Here is an 18,252-nt window from a genome sequence, read left to right as displayed (position 1 = left end):
AATGGGATGAGAGGGTTGGACAGGATCAGGGGAGTCCCAGGATCCAAAAATTAGTATTATGACTGAAATGCAGATTTTAAGGGAAGGAAGCTCGGGATGGATAGCAATGTATAATATGGTGCCAGTGCAGACACTGTTGGATGAAAGTGTTGAAAGAGGTACACTGCTTGCTCTTCCTGGGCCTTTTGTAAGCCTCAATGGGCCATGGCCAGAGGTGTTCCTATTGCATGGCGGTGAGTGGGCAAGCATGAACATATATTCCATCCTCCCTCCTACTTAGTTGGTAGGAAAACCTCACAGGCCTTCCTTCCTCTCACTCCCCTGTGTCCTACTTTCTCCTCAATAAAGATATCCATCAGAAGGCAGATGGTTATCTAAACATTTTCCTTGGTTGTGATGGATGGTGAAGAAAGGAAATTGAGACCAGAAAAAAACAAATTAGGTTAGGCCCCAACTAAAGGGACTTCCACATATGTTACGTACCACAGTATGGAAAACGCATGTGCAGGTTTATAGAGAACAGGGTAAAATGCACTATTAAAGACAAAACGTGCTTCCCAGAAAAAAAAACATTTTAGATAAATAATTTGAATAGCCTTAAGATAAGGTTAAAAGATCAGAAACATAAACTTAATTCCTGCATTGGTATAAGAAAGCCAAAAAACACTGGCAGGAGTTTCAAGTGGTGTCCCCACAGAAACTGAGATATCAAATTAGGTAAATGAGGGCTAGAATGTGAGTTTGCACCCCAAATTCACTCTGAAGGCAGTAGGTAGGAGAACATATTAGATGATTTAGTATTCATGTTTGGTGGGGGATACCAGCATATCACTCTGAACCCTCTGAAAAAGTTGAAAGATCCAACAAGACTTCCAAAAATAAACTGTCAAAAGTATTTGAGGAGATTTGAATCAGTAGCCTGGCATCCTACCATTGGCACTTAGTCATTTGAAACCACCTCTAGTCAAAAAGCCAAATTAAGCCCACATGAGATTATCATGGGGAGACCTGTAATTCTTCTCTTCGCCCTCCAGTACCTCTAGCTTCGCTTCTCTTGCACCAGTCTCATGACGTGCCTTTCAAAAGCTGCAACCAACTCATTCACTGCCTCAACAGCTTTCTTTCTTAGCCTGACTGAAGTCTGCTATGATCTAGAACCTGTTCTCAAAGGCAGCACTAACCTTTGGGCAGAGTGGTATTGTCCTGGTGGAGCCAAGCTGGCTCCCTATTCCACTTCTGTCTACTGTAGCCCCCATGAAGACACGGTCGCGGAGGTATCCATACATAAAAGAAGGTATACCACCTAGAGTATTGCTTATGGTGTGCTGGGTAATGATAGTCCTCACTATGTATGTATGAATAGATAGAGAGGATGTATTCCCCTGTTTTTCCTTCCCGACAGTGGAAGGACCTCTCTACCCTCCGGGTCTGAGAATGGGAACCCGGCCATCACCTCCCCCTCAGATCCTAATGTGCAAGATGCTGAGGTATCCAGCCAGGGAAATGCGGAATAGGAAAAGAAAGTTAGCTGATAAATTCGCAGGGTCTTTTGTCGTCATTCTGAGTGTATATATGGGTCTTGATCCAAAGGTTGATCGTGAGTGCATTGTCGTAGGTGTAATAGGTGTAAGAGAATTATACAAAAGGTTTCTCTTCTGCAATATAGTCTAATCCACTTAGTCTTAACATTTTTAGCAGCGTACACGGTCTCGTACCTTTCAGCATACCAGCAGACACCTGCACATGAGTGGTACGTACAAGCAACCTAGACAGCACAAACTTGGAATAGCATTGTACATAAGATTGGTCCATTTTTGCATGCAGTATTTAGTTCTCTGGTTGGGGCTGCAAAAAAACATTTCATATATGCTTATTACTCAATCTATTCAGTTAGTGCCATTGAAAAAATATGATATACAAAAAAGTGATGGATGGAATGCTTGAATTAATCACAGCCACAGGAAATTACACGGGCCACATCCCAATCCATCGTTATTTTGCACACAGTGTTACCTCAGTTTGGACCCGGCCATATGCAAAACAGTCTTGACCCTGCTCCAATCGAAACAGTCTATTCCCAACTGCCAAACCCGGTCCTCCCTGAACAGGAACACAAGCAATCCAGGACCGGTTTCACCCAAGTCTACATTTGCCTCTCTAACTCAGTTGCTGCACCAATTTATGTCCTCATAAGTAACTGATCCTCCTTGCAGAGACAGGAGAATTCCAGACTTAAACTTAAAAGATAAGTATCATCCAAACACATGTGCGATACTTGTAATCTTTAGTTTAATCTGCCTTTTGCATCTCAGCAGGTTGATTTTGAATTGGTCATGGAAGGAAAAAAGATATAATTGTTGACAAGGTTTTCCCAGGACTGGAAGAAACAGAAGAGATGGGCCAAACTCAGGTCACGTTATAGCGGGTGAACAATTCCAAGACATACGGGCTTTTCAGCATTGGGTGAGGTTTAAATACAAGACTGTACCCAAAATTTCTGTCACTGTGCTGAAATCCCACAAGAACTGGAATTTTTGTGAGAACATGAGACTGACTGATGACAAACCAAGCAACTGGCAGGCCATGATGTACGCTTCATATTAAAGTCAATAGGTGGCCATGGCATGCGCCATAAACCCTACAGCAGTGGCTCTTAACCTTTTGTCTTCTGTGGACCCCAACCTAATCATTACTGGAACACGGAGACCCCCACTGAATCATTATTGGAATCTGGGGACCCCACTGACTCATTACTGGAAGACCGGGACCCCGGCCTAATCATTTTTGATTATTTGAATTGCAGAAAAATACACAATTAATAAAGAAATACGAATTCACCCAACAAATGCACAAATTATGAACTATTTTATTTAACTCACAAATAAATTTATAAAAAATCCAAATTTTAATTTTGTTGGGAAGGTTGGAGCTTTCTTATATTCAATCAAGGCCAGGCACCGTTCATTCTATATTCCTTTGATGCACTTGCACTGCTCCCACGTTTCAAACTGAGTATACTACCTTAATTTACACTTTATTAATCTGCTTATAATATTTAATTTTCTTAGCAGTCACCGGCCCCTTGAGTAGGCTTAGCGGACGCCCAGTGGTCCGTGGACCACAGGTTAAAAACCACTGCCCTACAGGGTGTGTGGACATAAGTCCAATGAGTGCAGGATATCTGCTTTTTGATTTAATGTTTGGGTCTCGGCACCGAATCGAGAGCGGAAGGTCATCAATCAGAAGACCAGAGCTCTTGGGCCTTGCCCAACAACATGATTTCAGTTTATTCAGCGTTTAACTGAAGGCAATTTCTGTCATCCAGTCAACAACTGCCTTCATCCCGGCTGAAAAACACTCTCAAGCTTCGGTCAGATCTTCATCGAAGGAGATTATTAGCTGAGAATCATCAGCAGAAGATATTACCTCGAATCCAAAGGCGTTAATGATCTTGGCAAGATATGTAAAAGCAAAGTCCACGAATGGAAAAAAGATGTGCCGACTAAATGGAGCCATCTGGTCACTATATCTGAGAAAGCATGCTTCACTTACAAACTGCTAAAAAAAATGCATTTTGCACCAAGGACAGGTCGCTTACGTATTGCGACACATCAGTGGTCTCAGATATCCCAGGTCCATCCATGAGTAGCTCATGTCAGTCACTTTTGTTTTCTTTGCATTCTGGTACTTGTAGTCCTTAATTTATAAAGGCATCAATAAGATTACAACTATAAGAATGGGACCGGGGAAACTTGCGAGCTCTGACACATTCGGCCTCCCCTGGCCTTTTAATGTGAGAATTTTGAGTTCATACTCATTTTCAAAGTTAAAAGTAAAAGTCCCAGAAAGCTACGTGCTGCTAGCTGAAAAACTGACCCTGCAGGTATCAAATGGAGGCTCTTGGCAGCTGTGAGACAGGGCCGAAAGGAAATCAATATTGGCCTGGAGAGATTTTTATTTGACTTTTAAGTTAATTTAATGTCATGTCCGATTTTAGCAACCAATAGTGCACCTTTTAATGAAAAAAATGAAACGTACCGGTTGGGATTACATTCATGTTTGTATTTCATGCAATTTCTATAAAGGCAGGAGGGGCAGTCTGTTTTCCTTTTTGATGCCTAAAGGAACGGGTCAGCTGCAGCAAAAGTTAACCGGATCCTTCCTGGAGCAAACCAACGCAATGGGATCAAAGGGCGGGCTACTTGCAGCCAAAGTTGGCTTGTTTCTTATCATTATGTTCTACTTGGTGAGGATGTCCGTAACATTTTAATACGTGTTTTTTACGTTGTGTGAGATGATTTTGTCGGAAGTTTATTTGCATTTTGGGGACGAATCAGCTAATGTTAGAAAAGAGTGAAATACAACATTGTTTTCGAATTAGGTGCAGGCACAAAAGTAGAGAGTGGCGTCATTAGCCTGTTGCTTTTCTTCCACAAAAAATAACGGTTTAAAATGTGATCGCTTCCACTTGCTCTGAAGGATTTATTTTGAAGTGTGGGGGGACCGTTACTTTTCAAAACGGCCCGGTTTTATGCGGTAATACTGTCCCCCTAAACATGGTGGCATGGTGTGCAAGCAAACGTCCTGTTACTTTACCGTCTTTGACTGCTCAGCTAGAGGATTTTTGAAATGAACTCGGACAGGGAGTGTGAAAGGAAAGATTGTAGGATGTCAAACAACAACCTTTAAATACCTGTAAATTAACTGTACAGATATTTCAAGATATATCCGCAGTGAAGCACATTTTTGTTTGTCACGCGGAAAGGGGATACAAATATTTTAACAGGATCAAAACAAAGCAAGACCCTTTACTTGGAGATGGGAAAATTATTGTTTGTGAAACTCGTTTTCCCACATTATCGTGTGTGCTATAAACTGCTTGTGGGTGCAAATCCTGTGAATATTTCTATGGAAAATGTGCGGTCAGTAAACAGCAGTGATATACCACAGGTTGCTTTATTGATATATTTATGACATGAACTCCAAAATGCACCACCAGCTACATACCACACCTTTACCACTTTCCTCATCAATGGGCGACTCATTTGCTATACTTGTTCTGTGTGCACTTTTTTCACAATCCCTTTGACAAGTGACGTACACTGATAGCAACCCACCCCCCCCCCCCCTTGAAGATTGTTCCAATTTCACAGCCATGCTGCCAAATGGACCCATGTTAGAGGGACCGCTGTGTTAGTACTCGCTTTTTAGTATTGATGTCTAAGGTGAGTGACCATCCCTCGATCTAATGCGATGTTCACTAAAAAAGGACAAGGGTGGCTGAGAGTGACTTATGAAGTGGCTCTAGTTCGTCGATCTGCTAACTTGCTTGCCACCTGGACGGCTAGTTGTATTTTGGGAATTAAATATCTATTAATATTTCAACAAAATGTAAAGATCTATTGGTCATGAAAGAAAGTTCCAAATTGTTACTTGGAGCTGTGTGCAAAAAGCCTCCTAGCGTTTGATTAGCTGCATGTCACCACAGTCAAAAGCAGTCATCCTTTGTTTTTCAGCTCCCATCACCAAGTCTGCTGGGAATTGTAGTTTCACTGTTAACTTTTTCCCATAGCTAGTATGAACCTACATGCCCCAGTGGGTATCTGCTTTCTGACTAGACCAGCTTGGCTGAAGTTTCCTTTAGTAAACCAGCATTGGCATAGCCAATAGGTCTCGTCTTTGGGAGCTTATAAGTGTTTAGCCATGCAACAGTTGATGTTGTTGCACCAAGGATATTGTGCTGCATAACTAAATACTTATCAGGTCCCAAAAGCGAGACCTATTGGCTAAGCCAATGCTTGTTCTTATTTTAATGGTGCTGTTCCACATTAGCAATACAGCAATAATATTTGTTTTCTTTCTGGAGATGCGGCAGAAGGTTAGCACAAAGCACTGCCAAAGTTAATAAGTTTGCTTTGGACGGGCAGGAGGCAAGAACGTGTGTCTTTGACAATGCTTGTTTTTATATAGTGATTACTGTTTGGTAGCACTTTAAGCAACATATGTCAGTCACCCAGTACCTAACCCAATGGCACTCATTTTGCAAATCTCCACATAGGCTCAAAAGTGAGTCTAAATACGCATCTTTTATATGACCTTATTAATGTGATTGTTCATCTTTTGGGTTTACCACAACTCATCGCAAATGTGTGGTCTGCAGACGGACATGCAACAACCATCCGCGATGCTGTGCGATTTAGGTTTTTGAGCGAGCTGGTAGATTCGAGCTAGGATCAAAAACAATGTCATCGAGACGCTCAAAAGCAGATTGTCTTGTTAAAAGAACGTCAAATAACATAAAACTGCACTGAAGTGTTGGCAATTTACTAGCAGTTAAGGTGGAAGGATTTCGGTCCATGTTATTGTAATGAATGTGTCCCTCGATGATTAAAGTCTGGCATTTTAGAACTCAGGAATAATTTCAACGATTAAACTAAGCCTTTTTCAGATCTGCTTTCTAATATTTACATTTCATACCTGTACAGTCTGTACCAACTCCTAAGAAACACATACTGAATGGAGTGTGGGCAGGCCTTTAAGTGGGCCTGCCCACACTCCAGCACTGGCTGTTCCAAAAAGCAGGGGCTGAGAAGGGTCCCTATCAGGTAAAAAAACATAAATCTCAAGGACCCAGAACGTCGTCGTGAAAAGAACCAACCTCCTAAAATAAAGTTCAACCCCGAAAGCTGCGTAGAAGCAAGAATGTAGTTGCAAAATGGGCAATGGCAACTCTTATTTTGAAATAAATATAAAATAAATATGCGAGCCTAAATTTTACAGCTTTCACAGTTTCTGCCCAGAATAAATATTGCATTAATTAGAAATAATTTGCAAAATGATGGTTCGCATTATTTATTTGTACCACTCTTATGTTTTATCCCTTTGAAATCTTTCCAAGCACCTGTCCTTATTTTCAATAAAAACAACGTCAAAGACGCAGCATGATTATGGGATAATTCAGCTGTGTTTGAAAATCAAGAGTCAATCGCAACAGAAAGATCCTACGGGCCTTTTAGTAACTTTCTACCACATACACCATCCAAACAGAGGCGAGGGGCGAGGGGGGTGGGGGAGACATCTACCATCTTGCCACACTTCACTCCCTCTAGCTGAAGGGTTTAAGACAATAGTACTGCTGATGTTAGATTCGACCAGGTGATGGCAACACCAAAAAACTGTTCTTTCAACGGGAATCTAACATCAGCACTTTTGCAAGTACAAATAGCTAAAAAAAAAATTTAAATGCATGCAAACGCAGCTTCAATTTCTTGCAGAGAGCAAAAAAACGGCCTGCAGCAACACTGCCCGACAAAAAGTAAATAACATACTGTGTGCACTACAACTGTAGACCAACTTAATCTAAACACAAAAGGTTAACAGTTCCTTTGTAAAGCACTTCAGCATTAAACAAAGTCCCAATTTTAGACGACGGGAAGAAAACACTATCAATATAGACAAAACATACATTTTGATAATCACCTCCCAAAAAATCTATTGCATCCACCCACACAGGAAAGAAACCACAAACTCCATGCAGAAGTGGCCCAGGTACATTGGCCAAACAGTCAACGCATAAAAACAAAACATTTGTCTTGGCTAATGACAGCACTCAAAATGTCTTCACTTCAGCACTTTTAAGTAGTCGTCTTTGAAAAATGCAGGAAAAATATTTTTTTTAGTCATATAATTTAAGACTTCGCAGGGATGACTTCAGAGGCTCTGGGGATGTTCTAGCAGTCACAAGCACCTGGTGCACAACTAGCCCCATCGGCAGCTTTGTAGCAGCATCAAAATGATAGTCACAGACGTGCCAGACAGTGGGGTAATTAGCTTACCAGGCCTCGATACATTGATAAGAATTGTTCAAGAGCAGCGTTCTAAAGCGCTGCATAAAATCATAAATATGTGCATCTAGATATCCTGATTGAATAGCGCAAGATTTATATTCTGTGCTTTTAATAAGTCTCCGTTAAAAAGGTTCACTAAAAAACTGGGAAAAGGCATATGCCCATTAAAGATCGGTAAACCAGACTGATTCTGCTACAGCCCAACTGGGCACCAGATTACTTATGCCACAGGGAAAAAACAGGATGCCGAGCACATATTATCCCTCAAACACGAGACATCCATCCATCAACTCTGTTCACAAGGAAAAAAGAAAGGCAGCTTCATGCCTGAAAGTGATGTCCTTGCCAACAAGCGCGGTGCGCGCACACTGCAAGGAATGTGAGCTATGCAACTGGCACCCGGCTGCGCTGCTGCCTGCTCCCGAGCTCCCTAGGCCAGGGGAGGGAGAAGGCAGAACATGCACCCGCCTTTGGCCAATTTCTTAGAAAGAAGCACGCAAAGGCCAATAGCGTGAAAAACCACATGCATGAGCATGTGGTCGGAGTTTGAAGTCCTCACTAGAAGCCTTGCAGAGCAGCGCATGCGCGCTGGCTCCGGCGAGACCAAAAAGGACAACTTGACAGCTACGGATCTTGTCTTTTTGAAGCCACTTTTCATTTAATATGTGGTTCCTTGAACCTGCCATGCAAAAATCAAGGCTAAAGTACCTAAGGGTGAAGAAATTGAAAAGTACAGATGGCACTTTCTGTCCTTCAAAATCTTTTGATTTAATTTCAAAATAAGATCTTTACAAAATTGTTAGTATCTCATTTAGCAAAGTCGTACGCTTTTGCTTTACTATCAAACAGACAAACCCCTCAGGGCTAGGCGACAGTAATAATGCACATTTTGATATCACACAGAATATTAAGCCCACCTCCCCTTCCCCCAAACCACAAGAACTTGAGATAAAGGTGATAGGTGTGGGGTCAACCCACTGAGTGCTCACAACGATAACTTGACATTATCACCTAATAAGTATTACAATCTTTTTTTGGGCAAGAGCTATTAGTAAACGTTATTTGCTAGAGTATAATATTTAGTCTATCTTTGAGATTTAGCCCATTGTATCAAACTAGAATGATGAACATTAGTCATAGTTGTAAGGGTCTGTCTTGGGAGTAGGGGGTGAGTGGTTGAAACACCTATGTTCTGTTAAAAGAGAGAGAGAGAGAGAGAGAGAGAGAGAGATTAGAAATATTTGCCATGGCATTGAGCCTGCTTCAGGACCGGGAAGGTTTGAGTGATTTGTTCTAGAGCTAATACATGCATTCTATTAAGCCACAATACTATGGGGGGGGACTTTCTTCTTTCAGAAAATGGCAATGAGCCCCTGCCACATGCGTGGTAAGGGCCCAATCATTTGAAGTCATACCCTCTACATTATTGGGTCTGGTTTCAAGTGCTATTAATTGTGAGGTACCAGGTATCGAGTAGCCTAGAGTCCTCTTTATGTGGCTCAGGATCTCTATCCAAAAAGTCCAACTCCCCACAAGTCACAAGATGTGCAGAAAGGTTTCTCTTTCCTTCTACCTTCACCAGCATTTGTGTGAATAGGTTAGAAAGATGTGACACCGGCGAACCAGTGTCAAATATCACTGATAGATTTGCTTACATGCTGATGCCCAATGTGGGATGCTATTGAAAATCTTTGGGATATCTGTTCAGAACTTTACCCATTGCTTGTTCTTGATCTTCTTCCTTAGGTCTGTTTCGCACCTCTGTTGAAAGGTAACTTTACTCCCCTTTTGCTATTCTGGATTGTCTGCTATACCCTGGATATCAGTCCCTTAGTTCCGTAGTAATTTCATATACATTTCTCAAAGGGCATAAGGAGGCCACATTTGGCGGGTAGAAGACCCAAAATCTTAGCTGGTAATATTGTAATTGGTTTGATTTGGAGATACCAAATCCTTGTTTGCATTGCTCGAATGTTTTAATTTTGCTGAGGCTGAATATATAATTACAAGTTATACAGTCCCTGTCTGTCCTCCTAGAAAAAGGATCTCTCTGCCCTGCTGGTGAGAAAGTAGAGTTCTAGCTAATTGGAGTAATAGGTGAAGTATATGTGATTAAACATCCTAGTATTGCCACTTGGCGCCATATTTCCTGGACTCTTTATTGGGGTGGAGAAATAAGTTTTGCAAGGGCGATGGTTTTCTCAAGCCAGGGAAAATCCCATAAGGAGCAGCATATCACTGCCCCATCCGTTTCTTTTCACTTTCCCTTACTGTCCATTCTAAGATGTAGCAGAGATGTGCCAATCTGCAATAGGTGTACTCGATCGGGACGCGCCGGGCCTTCCCTCTCCTTAGGTGCCATTATTACCTTTAACTGGTACTTGTGTTTTTTTATTTCTCCGCTCAAATCCCATTAGTGTCTTTTGTAATGCCTATTTATCAGTTAAGGAAGTGGAAATTGGAAGAGATTGAAAGAGGTACAGTACTCTGGGGAAAATGTTTAGTTTAACAATGTGTATGCGACCCAGCCATGACATTGATAGAGGGCGCCAGTGTCGAAGGTCTCCAATATGTTTTTACGGAGAGTAGGCCAGTTTGCTCCTGGCTAGATTTCTAGGTGGTTTATAATGTTTAATCCCAGATATCCTATTGCTTGGTTTGCCTGCTGAAAGAGGGGAAACCTGTGTATGTTTGCTTTATTGGTCGTGGAGACCGCAATTTTGAGTCACTTTTGTATTTAATTTTTTTATTTTAACTGAAATGTTGAGACCTCTTTACATTGACCTAATGTATTCACTACCAGTGGTAGTGATTTTTCTAAATCTGTTAGAGCTAGGGAACATAGTCTGCAAAGTAGCATACTTTGTGTACTTTGACCCCGAAAAGAAATTTTCCTGATGTCTCTGCTAGCTCTATTATGGATACCTAGTGGTTCAACAGGAGTCAACCTTGCCTGGTGCCGCTAGTCAGGGGAAAGCTGGATGAGCTGGCCATTAACTCCCCCTGAGGTTGTTAAAGCTTGTAGCCTGCCACAATCCAATCTTTCATTCTACTACCCATTTTTAGTATGTATAGGACTGCCTCAAGGAATTTCCTGCTGATCCTATCCCACGCCTTTCCTGCATCTAAAGGTAGTATGACTACTTGATTTATTTTTGAGTTTTTTCAAGTGCGCCAGTTGCTGGATCTTTCTACTGCCCTGTCTGTTTTTGATGAAGCCTCCTGATGGGGCTCGATGAACTGGGCAAGAGTCCTAAAGTGCTAGCTAGGATTTTGGTAAAAATGTTTGCTTCTGAGTTTAACAGTGCAATCAGTCTATAAGATGCACGCACACTTGTCAGGGTTTTTATATGGTCTGTGTATTCATGTAATCCGGCCCTGGGGTTTTCCCATTTGACATGAAGTTTAGTGCTTGGAGTCGCATAGTGAGCTCTGTTTCTAGTGTTTCTTTTTGATCCAGCATAGGTGGTGACTAGTGACATGTTTTTAAGTAATTCTATATTTTCCTCATGTTCTTCCCCCATTGTAAAGATTGATAATCCCTAAAAGCTTCTTGTTTGTCCCTCCTTTTTCTTTTTCAATGGTCCAGAAGCCTTTAACAAAATTGGGTTGCCCTCCTAATATTGTGAAAGCATAATCAATTATTGAGTATGTGGTGTGCCTGTGAGGGCAGTACGAGATTTTTTTGGTTGAGGTGGCGATGCCTTCGCACATCTATTAGCCCTGTCTCTAGTATTTCTTTTTGAGCATAGCAGATAGTTAATGTGTTCCAAAATATGTACTTGTCTTGTATATCTATCCACGTCGGGGTTCCAGCTAGATTAAAGTCCCACCCAACTGTTAGATGTTTCTTTATATCCCCCAGTTGATGTCTCAGATCTCTCAATAAAATGGCTTCTTCCACTTTGTTGGAGGAAGTGTGCATGTGGAGAAAAGTGTGAGAAGAAGAATTGCAAAGGGAGAGCGGTGCTGTAAGGAATCAACCATCCTGGTCTCTTCTGACTTCTCTGCCCTACAGCCTTCCCCACCCATGCCCTATATGTGTTTTGAAAGAGTACTGCCACCCTGAGGTGTGAGTTGAGGTAGATGCCCAGGACTGGTTGGGATATTATTTATGCCCCATGTGGAATTGGCCTCACTAGAGGAAACATTTTTCCTGAAGAAAAATCACATCTGGGTCAGGTTTTGAAATGTAGCTCTATATCTGACGTTTAGTTGGCGAATTTAGCCCCTTAAGATTAAGAAATCAATTTTATATCAGTTTTTTTCTACTTTTGTTTGGCATCCATTCTCCATTCCCATTTTCTGTTCCTTGCTCAGGGTTTCTCTTTCCCTTCCCATTCCATTGGAGTAACTATCCCCAGCAACTGGCGTGAATGAAAGTACTTACCAAGCTTCAAGACAATGGAAATATTGACCTTTGGAGATGGTAGTAGCTCATGTAGTATAGATATATAGTGAACAAGCGGATTGCAGGGCTCCACTGTAATTCTGTGCTCTCCTTCTAGATATTGAGGCTTGAAAAATGCTTGGCTCCTCATCGTCCCCAGCTCGGCCCTCTTTCCTAATCAGTGCTACTCCTGGTTGTAAAGTCCTCGTTTCTGCAGCTCTTTGCTGTCCTCATGGTTAACATGTGTGCTGGAGGTTCCAGGGACTGGAGTAGTGACCTCCCCTCCCACCAATTTTCTCTGGTGCTGGATCACATCTTTGGCAGCTGTCACTGCCTTTTTAGGTCGAGCCTAGTGTAGCGCGCATGCGTTGCTCTAGGAGATGACCTTTAGAAATTGGTCAGCTCTTTTCAAGCACTCGTGCTTGTGCTGGCATCCACCTTGCGGGAACGAGCAGCGGCGGTCAGGGGCCATCTGTTTTCATTTACCGTGGCCGTGCGCGCTTGTGTTTCTTTCTCCAGATAGCTTCTCTGTCCTGTCTCCAAACGCTCACTCTTGGCGCATCGTCCAGACACACATGATTACAAACCTGTTGATTCTATATGGCAGCTGCTACATGGCAGATGTTGAGATTACTTCCTCCCTCTAGCCAGACCAGTGTTTGCTACATTACCTGGTACTGAAAGCAATGCTGATGACATCAGCTCATTTATGACGTTTCAATGCTGCATTTTTTACGAGATTTCATCGAGACCGGCAAAGAGGAAGTAACAAGTTTGTGCAGCAGAAAGCGTGCACACACGTTTAGCTGGCTTTACAACAACACTTTAAGCCATTTCTTTAGTTTAGTATTAAAATCGATTGTTATTTAAAAGCTAACGCAAATTAACACTTATACCCATGTTTTGCAAAAAATTATTTCAAAAGTTGTCTTCTTAGTTCTAACCTAAATAAAATCCCTTCAGACTCTCTGAAGGGTCGTTCTACTTGCAACAGGTTTACAAAGCTTATTCACAGGGCATTTATACAGCTTCCAAGATCTGTGTCGTGCTAATCCAAGTGGTCCACTCCATCACCCATGACGCTCGATAAAGGTAAGGCAAGAGTGCCTTGTCATATTGTATTTGAATTTGAATTTAAAAACATTTATTGAGCGCACTTATACCATGCGGTTTCATGGCGCTTTAAGTGATGCAGTAGCAGTCGGCAGTAGAAGGCTAGACATTGTAGGCTAGCTCGAATAACAAGGTTTTAAGATCCTTCCGAAATAGTGTGTAGGAAGGAGAAGTACGGAGAGCGGCAGGAAGAGAATTCCAAAAGAGCGGGGCGAGAACAGCGAACTTCGCTCCGCCAGATTTCCGTTTCTTGAAGCGAGGAATGGTCAGGAAAGCCATGTGGGCAGAGCGGAGTTCGCGACCTGGAAGATACGATTTTATGGCAGAGCGTATAAACTCGGGGGGCTGTTCCCGATCTAGCCTGGAAGGTAAGGCAGCCGAGTTTAAAAAGAGCACGCTCTCTCACCGGGAGCCAATGCAAAGCTTTAAGCAGGGGAGTGGCTCGGTGGTATTTGGGTAAGCCATGAATCAAACGAGCCGCTTGGTTCTGAATGAGCTGCAAGCGATGGATCGCATAGGCAGGGGCTCCATTGTAGATGATATTGCCATAATCCATTCGTGATAGAACCATGGCCAACACAATGATTTTTAACGCAGAGAGGGAAAAAAAACTAGACACTTTCCTAATTAGTCTTAGTGAAAAGAAGCAAGCAGAGACCACTGAACCAACTTGTGAGTGGATAGAAAGTTGTGAATTTAGAAAGATCCCGAGAGTTTTGACCTTGGGGACAGGAAGAGGGGGAACACCAAGTGACAGGGGCCAGTGGGACGGGGCCCATGGGCTGCAACCACCTCCGGTCAGGACTAACTCAGTCTTGTCCGGATTGAGTTTGAGGTGGTTGCAGTTCATCCAGTCCTGGATGAATGTCATTACTGTCCGAACATTGGAAGCAGATGAGGAGGAATTAGAAAGATTAAAGATTAGCTGGAGATCATCGGCGTAATTAAACACCGTGACCTCCATCTGCTGTAATGAAAAAATGAGGGGGTAAATGTATAGATTGAATAAGAGGGGGGAAAGTGATGAGCCCTGAGGAACCCCGCACTCCACCTTACGGGAGACAGCGGTAAAGTTGGCCAGATGGACTGCTTGGGCCCTCCCTGTAAGGAAGGACTCAATCCACGAGAAGGCTAAGCCTTCTATGCCCGCCGCCCTGACACGATTGAGGAGGATGGAGTGATCCACCGTATCAAAGGCGGCGGACAGGTCTAATAAGATCAAGGCTTGCGGGAGGTTGGTGTCAATGCCTTCGCGTAGCACATCCATTACCGAAATCACCACTTTCTCGGTGGAGTGCAAGGGGCGAAAGCCGGCTTGACGAGAGGAGAGACAATGATTGATTTCTAAATGGGTGCTTAAGGTGGTTGTGACGTGGGTTTCCAGGATTTTTGCTAAATAAGGCAGAAGGGATATGGGACGATAATTGGAGGGGGAGGAAGGATCAGCGTCAGGTTTTTTAATGATAGGTATTACGACCGCTGATTTGTGTAGGCTAGGAACATTTCCTTTCATTATCGAATCATTAAGGAGGGTCAGAGGAGGAGTGGGGGAGGTTAAATAAATTTCCCTGAGAATATGGGCTGGGGCAAAGTCTAAGGGAGAACCAGATTTGACTCGGTGAAGTAGTGGGAAAAATGTATCCTCGGTTAGTAGTGGAATAATATTGAGTTTGGGGACAGTGGGCGGGGGGGGAAGGATTGACAAATGTGAGGGAGGGTGGGGGAATGTTAAGTTTAATTTTGGCTACTTTGTCAATAAAAACCTCGTTGAGCGAGTTACAGAGGGACTGAGAGGGGAGAATGGTAGCCGTGGTTCTACTGGATAGTGCTAGTTCATGGACCGTGGTGAAAATTTCTTTTGAGCGAGACTCAGCTGCCATGATCCTTCTGGTATAGAATTCAGTTTTAGCCGCAAGAATGCCCTTTTTATAAGTTTTTAAAACAGATAAATAAATTGTCTTTAGCTCTGGACTGTAGTTTTTCCTCCAGGCTCGCTCGGCTCTCCTTGCTGCTAGTTTCTGTTCTTTTAGGTCTGAGGTAAACCATCGATTGGCTGCATGGGCCCGTTTAACAGTGAGTCGCCTCAGAGGGGCGAATTCGTCACCCGCCAGGGTCAGCCAGTTGTCAATGGCGACCAGTTGAGAGGTAGCAGCAAGGTCTGCAAGATCGGGAGAGGTTTTGGCCAGGGTTGAGCAAAGAGAGGACATATCCGTTTTTCCCCATTTCCTGACCCAGGTGTTTTTGGGAAGTGGAGGTTTGACCAACGCGGTCAGTGCAAGGGAAAAGGAAATAATAGAATGGTCGGACCAAGAACACGGAGAGATTATGGGAGATGTAGATGGAATGTTTAATGCCCAGATTTTATCCAGCATGTGACCATGTATATGCGTGGAGCCATGAGTAAGCAGTAAAAAATTTAGAGAAGTCATAAAGTCCGTGAATTCTTTGGATTGAGGACTCTCAGCAGGTTCATTGGGCCAAAAATGTAGGTCCCCTAGAACTAGTACCGATGAATTATTGACCACCAGGGTGGCTAAGAGAGCCTGAATGCTTGGGAGAAAAAATGGGGTTGGCTGAGGAGGACGGTAAATTAAAACAAAAGTGAGTGGTACCTGATGGAAGGTCGAGCGAGCTACAAGGTAGTCTACCTCAGGAATGGGTGGGGAAGGGAGAATCTGGAAACTGAAATCGGTCCGGGCTATTAAGGCCACTCCACCACCCCGTTTGCCCTCGGGCCGGTCTGCTCGAATGGCAGAGTATGATGGGGGCAACGCAGCTAGCACGTTGGGTAGGGAGTCAGCCTTGAACCAGGTCTCGGTTAGAAATAGGAGGTCTGGGTTATGAGTATCGATGTAATCTAATAACTCGTACTGATGACTAACCGCAGACCTAGTGTTTAGGAGCATAGCTGAGGTGTTGCAAGATGGCGCGGAGGAAGCTGATGGGAACAAGGGAGTAATGGATGGTGTTTTGGGTGAAGGGACTAAGTGTGAAGCGATAATGGGAGGACAGTGAGGAGGGGGAGAGTATAGACCAAGCTGTCTCAGGTAGATACTGACCAAAGGGTCAACAGCTCCAGGGACCCAGTAAGAGAGTAATAGTGCAGGCGGATACGTAATTAGACGGGTAGCCTCTCGTGCCCCTAGCCCCGGTCGGCTGCGGATGGGCGCAGACGGGCTTAACTCAGGCGCAACTCCGGCGCGCCTTCGTCGCGCCCGCTGCGCTCGTCCGCTGCGCTGACACATACTGCACGATTAAGTAGGGGCGGGGCGGTGGAGGAGGGGCAGGGCTGGGATGGAAGGCAGCCCGATCAAAGATGGCGCCCGCTGCCACTGGGAGCCCGCAGATACGCCAACCCGCCCTGGCAACCCAACTCTGAAACCCCAATAAGGTGAGGACCTGCACAACCTTTAAAAGCAAGTTAGTGACAGTAAAAATACAATGCTAGCAAACATCGCCTGCGCTAGTAATCAGCGGGGGCGGAGTGCAGGGAAATAGCGATAAGTTATCCAAGCGTATTACCAGCCAGCCCACTGCCACCGGGCTACTAGCAAACACAAAGGGAGAACAAATCTTAGCTCTTAAGTAGGGGCGGGGCGGTGGAGGAGGGGCAGGGCTGGGATGGAAGGCAGCCCGATCAAAGATGGCGCCCGCTGCCACTGGGAGCCCGCAGATACGCCAACCCGCCCTGGCAACCCAACTCTGAAACCCCAATAGGTGAGGACCTGCACAACTTTTAAAAGCAAGTTAGTGACAGTAAAAATACAATGCTAGCAAACTTCGCCTGCGCTAGTAATCAGCGGGGGCGGAGTGCAGGGAAATAGCGACAAGTTATCCAAGCGTATTACCAGCCAGCCCACTGCCACCGGGATTTATTTATTTTTTTTTTTTTAAAACCTTTATTTCAAAATTCAGGACACAGCTATTCAGCCGACAGCCCGAAGGTTCGGCAGCATTGAGAGTTAGATACAGTGATGTGTCCCCAATACAGTTCAAAGAGTAATGCATAGGTCCAATTTTAAATAAACACAGAAAAAACTCACAACAAACCCCAGCAAGGCAGAACATTGAAAGCCCATGGCGAAAGCCCCCAGGGGAGGCCGGACCCCACTCATCTACTAGTTACAAGACTGTGTACGGAGGAAGAAGGGGGACAGCAGAGGCCCAAAACGGTTCCTAAAACCAAACTGTGCTGGAGAGTAGGTCAGGGGGAAAGCTGTTCCTCGGGAGGTTCCAGATCCGGGGCAAGACATATTCCCCCCCTGTATTGGTTCCACCGCCCCCAGATGGCGTGCCACTTCCGGGGGCGACCTCTAGAGCAGTAGACCGTCTTCTCCCTAAACATGCTCCAGTCCATGTTCTCCTTCCACGCGGTCAGTGTAGGGGGTCCCGAGGAGCCCCACAATCGCGCGATATCCCTTTTAGCTACCATGTTACCCAGAGTCACCCATTGGGTCTGCGCCTCATCGAGGTCAGTGGGCCCCCAGACGTTCAGGGCCACCGGGATTGTTAAACAACATCCTGGTCTGGGACTATTCTCAGCGATCGGGATCATTCGAAAATTGCGATCTAACTTTTGTGGAAGCCAGCAGAGGTGGGGCTTTCAGCTGTTTTTCAAGTAAGTGGAAACGGATGCGGTCTCATGACAAGAGCTAGGAAAACGTGTGCTGATATACATCTGGAGAAAGCAGCCGAAAACACGCCAAAATTCACAATATAATCCAGTGAAGACATGTATAAAATAAGCATTAGCAAAGCCAATATATCTTTGCAGTCCCTAAGCCTTTCTGTAAAAGTTACCAACCACGTTTTAGTAAACGTCCGGCTACAGACTAACCTCCTTTCTGAAAGTCTCTTCATTGGGCTCTTCCGGGCGCTCCAGTGTCTCTCTGCTGAGTTGTC

The 18,252-nt window shown here is 44.1% G+C and overlaps 1 protein-coding gene across 2 annotated transcripts in view; it reads left to right on the top strand.

Moving 5' to 3' along the window:
* The first annotated feature begins 4,094 nt into the window (after nucleotides 1-4,094).
* LOC146856857 (CD63 antigen-like) overlaps nucleotides 4,095-18,252 on the top strand; it is a 52,569-nt gene continuing 38,411 nt past the window's right edge. For both annotated transcript variants that reach the window (XM_085646771.1, XM_085646770.1), the window contains exon 1: nucleotides 4,095-4,246. In XM_085646771.1, coding sequence (XP_085502897.1) covers nucleotides 4,115-4,246 — 132 coding nt within the window. In that variant the 5' untranslated portion in view covers nucleotides 4,095-4,114. The remainder of the gene's footprint in view (nucleotides 4,247-18,252) is intronic.

Source organism: Triturus cristatus, chromosome 3_2 (assembly GCF_964204655.1).
Source record: "Triturus cristatus chromosome 3_2, aTriCri1.1, whole genome shotgun sequence".
In the NCBI taxonomy this organism is placed as follows: domain Eukaryota; kingdom Metazoa; phylum Chordata; class Amphibia; order Caudata; family Salamandridae; genus Triturus; species Triturus cristatus.
Note: the sequence above shows the minus strand (reverse complement) of the source record. Positions and strands in the feature narration are given on the sequence as shown.